The 12,528-nt window shown below is 41.3% G+C and overlaps 1 protein-coding gene across 1 annotated transcript in view; it reads left to right on the forward strand.

The window, feature by feature from the left end:
• C7 (complement C7) overlaps window positions 1-12,528 on the forward strand; it is a 571,431-nt gene that overhangs the window by 265,892 nt on the left and 293,011 nt on the right. The window contains exon 10 of the mRNA XM_085631170.1: window positions 11,990-12,156. Coding sequence (XP_085487296.1) covers window positions 11,990-12,156 — 167 coding nt within the window. The remainder of the gene's footprint in view (window positions 1-11,989; window positions 12,157-12,528) is intronic.

Raw genomic sequence — 12,528 nt, forward strand, 5'->3', positions numbered from 1 at the left:
TCCAGGTAGGTAATCGGTGTTTTGAGTTGGACTCAGGGGTCCCACAGGGTCAGTGATGCACTGTTGTTGCACCCCCAATGGCACTAGGGCGGCCGGGTGCAGAATGTTGAGGCCCAATGTTATCCTATGGAGGATAGGGGTCCGGTTGGTGGCTGCTGGCAAGCAGGCCACTGGGTTGTGGGAGCCAAGCTCCTAGGGTTCTGCTCAGGGCAAGTTGGGGACCAGGTTAGCTCAAAAGGGGCACCCTCAGCGGCACTAGTGCGGCCAGGTGCAGGGTACTGTTTTGAGGTTGGGTGCCCTGTTGATTTCAATGGAGATTCTCCGGGACAAAGAAACACTGCAGGCTCGGGGACGAGGATCTTCCAGGAGTGATCACCGCTTCGAGGGGTAAGTTGGGATGTTGAGGGTTGGTTAGGCACCACTAGTTTGGGCACACAAGGCCGTGGGGCGTCGGGTGCAGGGGTGCCTTGGGATGTCGGATTTTCTTACCCGCTCTGGTCGCGGTAGGGGGGTCCTCTGGATTGAGGCTGCAGGCGTCTTCTGGAGGTAGGTCAGGGGTCGCTGGATGTCGGGTCAGGATCAACGGGGGGACCTCCTCGTGGTGTTTTTCCACTCAAGCTCGGGCCGGGCTCGGCGGGTACAGAGTGGGCTGGATTCTCGGTTTCTGGCTTGCACCAAAAGCTGCAGTTCAAACACGTCCAGTGTTCACGGGAGAAGCAGCTTGGAAAGTGAATGCAGGCAAGTCTTCTGGGGTTTTTGAGGTTGCTGGCCGCTGGACAAGCCGGGGTTTTGCAGGAGCAGGTTCGAGGGGAGACACGCCTGTAGGGCTGGGGCCAAGTCAGTGGGCGTCGTCCTCTTGTTAGCTCTGCACGGCTTTTCGTCCTTCTTCTTTTCTTCTTTCCTTGTGGTTGCTGGATCTGAGGAACGAAGGTTCAGGGTGCCCCATAAATACTAAATTTAGGGGCGTTACAGGTAGGTAAAGGGCAGGGACCAACAGGGTACACCCCCTATTCTGCCACTCACCAGTGGGAGGGGGCAGGAGCCTGTCCCTGGTTGGCTGAGTCCCCCCATCCTCAAGATGGCGGGGACTCGAGGTTGTGCTTCACCTCGCCTCCCCCACCTTAGGGGTGGAGTTGACAGAGATGGGCACACCTCTCTTCCTCACTTGTTTTTCGAGGGGTTCTGGTCTGAAGAGGCTCACAAAGGTGGCATGCCTTTGAAGCTACTCCTTTGTGAACCCTGCCCATCCTGGGGGAGGAGGCTTGGCACCTCATCCCAGGATGTGCATTGTTTCAGGCCTGGAGAGCAGCAGTCTCTCGACTCAGGGGTCCAGAAACATGTCTGGTGGTGGCAGCCTGCGCAGCCACTCCGTCAGGTCACTGGTTGTTGGTTGTTTTTCAGGGGCATCTCTAAGATGCCCTCTGTGGTGCATTTTACATTAAATCCCACACTGGCATCAGTGTGGGTTTAATGTGCTGAGAAGTTTGATACTGATAGAGCGCCACGTTATTCTGAAATTTGAAGGGGTGCATCATAATCACTGTTAGTCCGCACCCACATATTAATCGAAGTAGTTTAGGTGTGACATAGAAATGTATCATTCGAATTGTTTAACATAGGTGTGATTAGAAAAGTAACCATGCTTTTTATGAAAGGTGATACCGTAGATCACTGCAAATGTATTTTTGTAAATGCATAAGGTTTGATTTCATGTAATGCAATGTATTAGTTAAACGTGTGCCATGTTAAAGTTACACGTGCAGTTTGCTTATTCAAGTTTAAAAGAATAATGAACTAATGCTTAACGTGTGATTTAGTAATGTGTTTGACAGTGTAAAGGCCTGATCGCATATATGTTTAAAGAGAAAGGCCTATTCATTTCTTATGTTAGCTGATGTTGTAGGCCGAAAATGATTTCCCTTGGTAAAGGCTTTGGGTTTCAGGATGATGGAAAATCTTAGAGAAGTGAAAAGTTTTTCGTTCCCATGTTTCTGTTGCAGGTGCAAGGACATTTAGCTTGTTAGAGAGACTAGGTCTTTGTTTTAGGAGTTAGGATGGTATGAAAGCTAACAGGGGAGTACATTGGAATTTACGGATGATACTTTCAGCGGAGAAGGTGCCTGGGACCCAAGGTCAAACTAACCGTCGTTGGAAGGAGTACAAGTTTCGCTGGAAAAGTACTGGAAGAAGACCTGGCTGAAGAGGTGTGCCGAGGGCGTGTTCTATGTTTTTGGGATTTTGTATTAGGGACAGTGCCCCGAGAGTGGAACAGTTGAGGTTTAGATGGGAAGCTGGAAGGAGCATCTTAGAACGAGCTCTGACTAAGTGAATGTACTTCTAAAGAAGTCTTCACTTCCGACACCTTTTTACTCTCTTGCCTGGAAGGGAAATGCTAAGTAAGGACATCACCTTGGAGCTAGAGTAGGGATAGACTAATTGTTTTTCTCTTTTTAGGCTAATGATTCCTAATGTAGACATTGGACTTACGATTGCATTTCGAATGAGACTCTTGCGTAGAATTTCCTTTGCATTAGTGCCCATTTATTTCCTTCACCTTATATTGGGGTGTTTGTATGTGCAGTTATTTTTGGTTGTAATAAAATCCTAAAATTTAGATTCGAAGTCAGTGGTCCTTTTTAAATGAGTTTTGATTCTGGTGATTATGTATTAAGGATTGGGTTTCCTCCCCTCTACACTATTTAGCAGATAAAAAGATCCTGGTGACCTGAGAGGATTCTTGGTGATTGAAAGGTAGGCAGGAATCCGGCTTCATCAATACCAAATTTCCCAGTCTTCAGTGTAGCCATTATGGTACTGTGGAGTTCGTAATGACAACCTCCCAGCACCATATACTCTTCATGGCACCACTGCACTTACAGGGCCCAGGAATGGATGTGGGCACTGTAGGGGTACAGGGCTCATGCACCTGTACCTTCCCCACTGGCATAGGGCACCCAGCTAGAGGGGTGACTGATGTATGCCAGGGCAGTGGTTTGTGTGCATGGCACACAGGGATGTGTGCCATGTCGACTCTTTGTTGTGTTCTGCACCCAGACACTCAGCCTGCAAAGGCAGTGTGTTTGTGTCAGGGTACAGGGCCTCTGAGGGTGGCACAATAAGTGCTGCAGTTCTAAGGGACCTTCTCTGGTCACTTTGCCCAGGGTACCTATGGTACCATTTACCAGGGGCTGACATGTGGCCACATATGCCAATTGGGTTTAGGCTTCAATGAAGTTTTAGGGAAGAACACAGGCCCTGGGTACCTGATTGGCAGGAGCCCAGGGCACACTCAGTCAAAGCACATCAGCAATTCAGCAAAAAGTGGGGGCATACCATGCAAGAAAGAGGGCACTTTCTCTGATATAAATATATCCATATTGAAAAACAGTGCTTCTTCCGCCCGTGGGTAGATGGAGAATGTACGGACGAAGCTCACCGGACATTAATCCTTGTACAAAATGAAGTGAAGACGCTCTATCAGGATATCTGTTCAAGTTTTGTTTTTATTCCAGTAGCACATTTCGGGGAACACAGTCCCCTTGCTCACACACTGGTTCAACTGTTACACCAGCTCCTTGGTAAACTTTACACAACATAGACAAAGGACCACGATATTTTGTTTGCGTCAACTGGCAGTACTTTCACTGTTAACATGGCATCCATTTTGTAACGGACTATTCATGTACATTATAGTACACATGCTTTATTTCTGTTAATATTGTTACAGGCACAAAAGTTATTAGATAATAAAAATAAGTACAAGTAAAGAAAAAAAAGAGAAGAGAAGAGAAGGAGTATACTGAAAGTCAACAGGCAAACAAAGACATTATTAAATTCAATAGTGGATCGTTACTATGCATTCAGTGTTTCTGTGTGTCTACACATTTCACCTAATGCAGCGATATCTAAGTTAGCCTGATTATTTTAGAGAAGTTCTACGTATCATTGTCAGGTTCGTATGACATTACGTGCATACTGTTTGCTAATTGGCCCTTATGATTCGCCACGGTGGCTTCTGGTAAATGGGGTATGCCGCATTTCAAAGCAGTAACCTCTGCAGGTAAATTTTTACTTCTCATAGTGAGAAAAACCTGCGTCACTGATGTGCCTAGTGGCTTACATCTTATGTCCACGCTTGTGGGTCTGGTGTAGTCAAGTGTAAAGTATAGTGTACCCGGTGGCTCGAAACAAATGTGATACCTTATATCTCATGAAAGGTAAATAAAATTTAAAATATTATTAGCCCACTAGCTCTTCCTATCTTTTCCTCTCCACTGTACCTATCCTTCTAACACTAGGTACAGCTGTGCAGTCTCCTGAAAGAGCGTCTTCACTTCCTTTGGTACAAGGATATATGTATATATATATATTCACTGAAAAAACCATAGGTTTCACACACGTTATAGTTAGGAATTAGCATTTAAAAAACCTTGCAAATTCACTGAAAAAACCATAGGTTTCACACATGTTATAGTTAGCGGAAATTTTACTGATAAAAAACCAATGAAATTCCCCCGTTATAGTTAGTGCAGGCAACTATAACTCACGCGACCGCAATCCTCTGCTGATGCTAATACTGTATTTAGACACTTATTTGCCCATGTCTTCTTCCATACATTTTTAGCTATACATATATTACAAATATTTTTTTTTCATAAAGACACATATGTCATCAGCAGAAGATTGCGGTCGCGTGAGTTATAGTTGCCTGCACTAACTATAACGGGGGAATTTCATTGGTTTTTTATCAGTAAAATTTCCGCTAACTATAACATGTGTGAAACCTATGGTTTTTTCAGTGAATTTGCAAGGTTTTTTAAATGCTAATTCCTAACTATAACGTGTGTGAAACCTATGGTTTTTTCAGTGAATTTGTACCGTTTTTTAAATGCTAAGTTACTTTACGCCATTCGTGGCGTGCGCGCCCACTTAACGCAGTTCGTTCCGTGCGCGCACGGTGCGCTTCGCGCACCGTGCGCGCACAGTGAGCACGCGGTGCGCTTCGCGCACCGCGTGCCCACTTTACGCAGTTAGTGCCGTGCACGCACGGTGGGCACGCGGTGCGATGACAAAGCAAGAAAGCACGTCAACAAATCTGTTTCTGCTTTCCTCCGTGACTATGGTATGGGTGCCATTTACCACAACAACTTGCGTTATGACATGCAAGACATTTATAGAGGAGATGGTGTGCACTTCAATGATGAAGGGAACAGAGTCTTCCTCTTGAACCTTAGACTCTGCATCGGTACTTACTTGTAGGTACCACTAAAAAATCATTTCATAAACACAACGGCTCTTTTTAGAGCCCCCTAATATCTAAACACTTAAATCTGATTTTCATTTTTATTTTATTTTTTTTTCTACCGTACGCTTACCGTAAGCTTACCGTACGCGTACCCCGTGATTTTTTTTAAAATCAATAAATGTTTTCTTTGTACTTTACAGTCCTTCTTTGACCCCCTCACAAATGTAAGGGGGTCTGTAACTCTCCTCATTGCCCCCTTTCCTTGTTTTCACTCTTTTTTTTCAGAGTGAAATACACAAAATGGCGGCCGCCGCTTCCTGGTTTCGGCCGATTCGAATGTTTACTAAGATCTAAGAGCCAATCAGAATCGCGCTCGCGCACGCCACCGTACGCTTACCGTAAGCGTACGGTAAGCGTACCGTAAGCGGGCTCAGATATATATATTGATTTAAAGGCTATTTTCTCAGAATCTACTGAACAGATTTACACCAAACCTACAAAAGGCACTTCCTTGACCTAGGGACTACCTCTCTGCCAAATTTTGAGTAATTCTGTTCAGCCGTTCGGGCTGTAGCTCGTTCTAAAGGTCCTATGGAAAAATGCATGGGAAAAACGTGTTTTGGGACCCCCCTTTTATCTCAGCCCCCGCTTGACGGATCCCCCCGAGACTTTCAGGGTAGGAGCGGAGCGTAGCGCCCCACCTATTTTGAGAAATTCGCGAGGATTCGTCGACCGGCGCCAAAGTTATTCAAAATAGAATGTTGAGGTTTTCCTATGGAAACGTGGTCCTAACTATAACTACCTACTGGCGACCGCCAGTAGGTAATATATACATATATATATACACTGCAAACACCATAGGTTTCAGGTCTGATATAGTTAGGAATTAGCATTTAAAAAACCATAGAAATTCACAGAAAAAAACATAGGTTTTAGGGGTGTTATAGTTAGCTGGACATTTCACTCGTACAAAACCATTGAAATTCCTCCGATATAGTTAGTTGTACTAATTACATCTCGCGCGCCCGCAATCCACTGCTGATGATGTCACATATTACGTCATTCATGACATGGTCAGTGACATCACTGATGACATCTCAAATGACATCACTGATGACATCACTGATGACATCATCCAGTGAAAGTGGTTTGGTTCGTTATTTAAATATGTATATAGCAATTTGCATTGAAGAATGAGTGGATATATAAATATAAATATCTGGATGGACGATTTAGTAGCAGTGTGATTGACTGTTTACTTCGCTAATTTATAGTGTCTCACTAAATATATTGGATAGTGACTAAACTGTGTCAATATCTGTATCACTTTGTCAGTTGTTGTGTAAACTGCTGCACCAGTTGGTTGCTAGCTATGTGAAAGTCTATATTAGTTATTGATTAGTTAACTGAGTATTTGTATGGGACAGTGAATGTGTGTGTGGTTCGGTAGGGAGTGTGTGACTGCCCAAAGATGTGTGAATAGTTGATTCAGTAGGTATATGAAGTTAAAACTACATGTTAAAACAGTTGTTTGGGTGAGTGAATATCTTTATGGGTGTTGTGATGAGCAAATATATGTTTCAATGGTACACGTCCAACAAACTAGAAAAATAAAAGCCAGTGTATGTGTCAGTTGTTGTATATAAATAAGTATACATAAGACTCAGTGATTGTATGAGTGACTATTTGGATACCTTTATACTTGTAATAGTGATTTTATAACACACTAAGTATGAGTTACTATCTATATGAATAGATGAAGTGGTGTTTGTAAAAGTGTGTAGCTAAGTAAATGCAAGTATGATCCATTGTTTGCATAAGTGAGTAGGATGACTTCATAAGTGATTAGGATGTGTGCTGGTGTGTAATGTCGATATAGGTGTATAAGTATATTTGATAGTGTTCTATTGATCATTGACAGCATGTATGAGTGAATCTATAGGCAAGTGATTAGATGTGTGTCTAGATCTAGGAATCACTGAGTGGGTGTTTAGAAACTTGTATGGGTGTGTCAATGGATTCAAATATGGCACTCTGAATTTTACAGTGAGTGATGAAAGGTTATACTAGTGTATGATGAGGTGTATCTGATTGTCACGTGGATGATGTCATCAGTGATGTCATCAGTGATGTCATCAGTGATGTCACTGACCATGTCATGAATGATGTAATATGTGACATCATCAGCAGTGGATTGCGGGCGCGCGAGATGTAGTTAGTACAACTAAGTATATCGGAGGAATTTCAATGGTTTTATACTAGTGAAATGTCCAGCTAACTATAACACCCCTAAAACCTATGGTTTTTTCAGTGAATTTCTATGGTTTTTTAAATGCTAATTCCTAACTATATCACGCCTGAAACTTATGGTTTTTTCAGTAAATTTCAAAGGTTTTTTAAATGCTAATTCCTAACTATATCAGGCCTGAAACCCATGGTGTTTTCGGTGAATTTCAAAGGTTTTGTAAATGACAATTTTTAAATGTCTTAATTGTTATATTGATTTTTTTGATACTGATTTCCTAAATTTTTTTAAACTATTTATTTTTAGATATTTTATTTTTTAAATTACATTATAATTACATTATACATTACATTACAAAATAAACTTTCTCAGAATGAATAACTTTAGTTTAAATACTTTGCAAATAGGCAATAGACTTTTAAGTACAGTAGTTACAGTTGTTGCAACTGGCAACACAATTTCAAACACAATGCATCATTGAGCTCAATGGGAATTTCTAATTAAATGCAAATAGTTACTTTATGGTTTACTTTTCTAACCACAGGACTAGATCCTGGATTCAGTCCTGCAACATCTCCTGTAAACAGTAGCGTAAAAGCATTTTGGTTACAGTAGTGATTTTTAAGGAATATTATTGTATTTTAAAAGTTGAAACTTAGAATTTTTTTCATATAGAATCACCAATGTTATCCTAAGGCAGAACATTTTCTTAGCAGGTAAGTAGTTTTATCGTTACTTTTCCTTACTCAGTTGTGGATCCTGGATCCAGCACTGATGCATCTCCTGTAAACAGTTGAAAGAATGCGTTTAAGTCATACAGGCAATTTTTTAGGAATATTTTTAGTTTGTGAAAATAGACACTTGGAAACTTTTCAGGTGAAAACCAGACAATGGATTCCTATGGCAGGAAATACAAGTTACTAGTAAGTATGGTTAGAATTACTTTTCAGGGTCAGTGCTGGCCTAAAAGATGCAGCACTGGGTTCTCTCCTGATAACAGGTGAGTAAATCGGAATTCGTTGTTCGGATGATTTCAGGTGAATATTTTAAAGTTCCAAAACTCCACACTTAGAAGAATTTCCAAGTGAAAGCAGTCAATGTTAACCTATGGAAGGAAATTCAAGTTACTGGTAAGTACGGTAAGAATTACTTTTCAGGATCAGTACTGGGCTCAAAGCTGCAGCACCGACATCTCTCCTGATAACAGGTGAGTAAATCGGAATTCGTAGTTCTGCAGATTTTATAGGAATATTTTAAAGTTCCAAAACTCCATACTTAAAAGAATTTCCAAGTGAAACCAGTCAATGTTACCCTATGGAAGGAATTTCACTTAGCAGGTAAGTAGTGTTATCGTCACTTTTTCTTACTCAGTGGTAGATCCTAGATCCAGCGCTGGGTGCCGATTTCTTTTTTTAAAAAAAAGCTTTTTTGGGCCCTGGGGGTCCTTGTGGGACCCCCTGAGCAGGTCTAGGGGGTCAGGGTGTTTCGACCCTGCCCCGTTTTCGCGTTTTGCGTGTTTGTTTCTTAGGATTCTTGTGCCTCGGTTCTACCGAGGCACAAGATGGCTGCCAACACTTCCTGATTTGGAGTGTTGACAGCCAATTAGATGACAGCTCGTGCATGGCAGGGTGCGCTTAGGGTACGCAGACCCTCCGAGGCCATAGCTAAATATGTTCTTTTAAATGTCATTTTCTCAGGAACTACTGAACGGATTTACACCATTTAAGCAAAAGGCACAAGTCTGAACTAAGGACTACCTCTTTGCCAAATTTGGTGTAATTCCGTTTAGCAGTTCGGGCTGTAGCTGCGGCTAAAGGTCCTATGGGAAATTGTATGGGGAAAGCATGTTTTGGGACCCCCCTTTTTTCTCGGTCCTCGCTTCATGAATCACCGTGAAACTTTCAGGATAGGAACGGACCGGAGCTGGCCAAATGTTTTGAAAGTTTCGCGAAGATTCGTCAATCGGCGCCAAAGTTATTACAAATAGAATGTTGCGGATTTCCTATGGAAAATAGGTCCTAACTATATCTACCTACTGCCGACCGCCAGTAGTTAATATGAAATAGGTATGCCACAGGCCTTCAATATTTATTCATTAATTTTTAACTATGAAGGTTAATAGTTAAGAACATTGATAATTTTAATTGTTGCACTTGCACTTTATGGGTTTGTACTTTTATTCGCCCTTGCGCTGTGAGCTAATGGGAAGGATATCTACATGATTTTTTATGTATTCAGGATCTTTTACTAGACCTCTCTGCATGAGATATAGAGTAGATATGATAACTTTAACCACTTGATTCTAAATGTATATACTTTTTACATATATGTTTTTATCTACATGCATGTATACACAGTGTTTACTTTATGTATTGATCCTTATTTATTTATTTAATCATGGTGAGGTAACTCTGTGGGATTTAGACAACGTCAGTTGTTGCTTCTTTAAACCATCAAGATTGCCCAGTATGTCTTCTAGCTCCATTGTGCATGGGTGTGTCTCAATTAACTTCACTTGGTTTGTATACAATGATGTTATGAGGTCCAGCGCGTTGTGTGATCAAGACCGTGGCAATGCGTTCGAAACGCGTAATGCTGGGCACTTGCCTTGGTATTGTGATTCGATGCCATTGATTTTGAAATAAAGCACTTCACTTGAAACATGCATGCAGTGGTTCATACCTGATTTTCGCCGAGGGCATGGGTATTGCAGGATTGTGGTTTATATATATCTATATATTTATTTATTTATTTCAGGAAAATTTGGTTTTATTGATCTAGATTGACTGCTTATCACCACCTAGCAAATAAATAACACAATACCCAAATTACAGCAAGGCTGATACCAGGGATTACTATGCAAATCAGATTGCTTTAATAGTTGAATATGCTGGCTTCCCTAAAGAACCAAAGACGTCAAGGAGAAATCTGGAAATAGAACTTGACTGGCTGGCTGGAATCTGAAATGTTTTGAACTGGTAATAGGCTATTTAAATCCTTGTCCACTACCTTATGGTTTTAATTGCTGGAAGTCTGAGGAAATTGTGCTGGCAGATAGATAGAACGTGCTTGTCAGTTTGGAACTTGATGCTGTCAGGAGGCAAAATATATTTTATATTTCTAGGACTTTGATGAGAAAGCTTTTTTTACTGATTCTTCCCATATTTATAATTAGGTGTGCACACTATGTGTTCCCTTCGATTGTTGCAAATATTTCTCCCTCACAAGCCTCTCAAACTACAGTTTTTGTTAGTCAAAACACACTGTGCCCTAGATACAAGTCACAAACCACTGACAAGATACATGTGTTCACAACTTGTGCAATAATTATACCTTATTGGGGAGATGTGCTAGGAATAATTTGGAATGCTACAGGCATCAATGTCAAATATGATCCAGAATGAAATATGACAGGACGTTGTAAGGAAACGTCCACTGAATTCATTTGTTTAGCTGTTTTGATTACACATTTACACATTGCACATATTTGGAAGAGTAATATCCAACCAGAGGCCTCTCTATGAATGTATGACGATACAACACAAACATTTACAACGCATGCCTTTGCAATTTAGTTTTTACATCGCAATATCGATTACAACGCATGTTTTTACATCGCATGCCCTTACAATGCATTTTTAGAAACTACATTTACAACACATTCCATTACATCGCATTATACCATTACAACGCATACCATTACAACACATACCATTACATTGCATTTAAGGTAAGTGTTGGATAGTGTAGGGGTAAACATTACTATTCCCACTCCAGTGAGTGCAACAGTAGGGTAAGTGTTGGATAGTGTAGGGGCAAAAAATACTATTCCCACTCCAGTGAGTGCAACAGTAGGGAAAGTGTTAAATAGTGTAAGGGTAATAACTATGCGTTGTAATGGTATGTGTTGTAATGGTTTGTGTTGTAGTGACATGCGTTGTAATGCAAGTAATCCTTGCAAAAGTTTGAAATGTAATATACATGAATAAAAGTTAATGTTTTGATTTTAGGAATATCAGTAAGTTCCTTAAACTTTTCGCCGCGGCAGACATTCCGCGGCGGTGCTGAAAGAAATGACGCGTGCGCGGTTCGGATGGCGCCGGCCATCCTCCGCACACCCCCACCGTGACGTCGGACGGCCAGAGGCCGTCCGTCGCATGGAAGGGGTTAAAGGAATGAAAGCACCCTATGGTAAATTAATGTTTATTTGTTTGTTTTACATCCTTTTGGCATACATAATTGCTGTACTTTGGTACGATGCTGCCTAAAAATAAATTATATAATTATATAAAACAAAAAGCTGAAGTAGGTTTGATGGGAGTTGTTCATCATTGGTTTATCCGTGTATCTACCAGTATACTCAGTATAGAAAGTTAATGTGCGGTTCTTGATATTTTTTAAACTCTTGCTTCAAACCACACAAAGTGCAAGTTTAAATATTTTTAAGAATTGCAAACATGTAAGAATTATATTTCTGTTTACTTTTCATTAATTTATAGGTTCAAGCAAAAACATTATTCGAGGTGACCCCTTGGTCCTGGGAGGTGAGGCCAAATTTGTTGCTGGCCTGAGTTATTTGGATTTAAATAACCCCGCTGGCAACGATGAGCGATATGCTTCCTGGGCAGGATCTGTAAAGAATCTACCTGGGGTGATAAAGCAGAAGGTACGTTTTTGTTTGTTGTCGCCCGCCACTACCTACGCGTAGCCTAGAGAAATGCGTCATCACTCACTCTGCCTCACTGTTTTTTCTCTTCTTCTTTGATACCCCTACAATATTAACAACATCAAAAAAGCAGATGGACCAATTCATTTGTTGATATTCCTTGATCACACCCAGGAAAGGGTGTGGGTGGAAGTACAGGAAACATATTGTAAAAATAAAGAACTCATCAGAAGCAAAGTGCAGCCATCATCTTGAGCTCACCGCAACTTGCCTTTGGTCATCTTTTCATATCTCCTCCATCACTAGCAGTTCCTTTATCTAGGGAGATTGCCTGTTGCGTCACAGTTAGTTGGCAGCAGCAGTGCTTTAAAC

Source organism: Triturus cristatus, chromosome 2_1 (genome assembly GCF_964204655.1).
Source record: "Triturus cristatus chromosome 2_1, aTriCri1.1, whole genome shotgun sequence".
NCBI classification, from domain to species: Eukaryota; Metazoa; Chordata; class Amphibia; order Caudata; family Salamandridae; genus Triturus; species Triturus cristatus.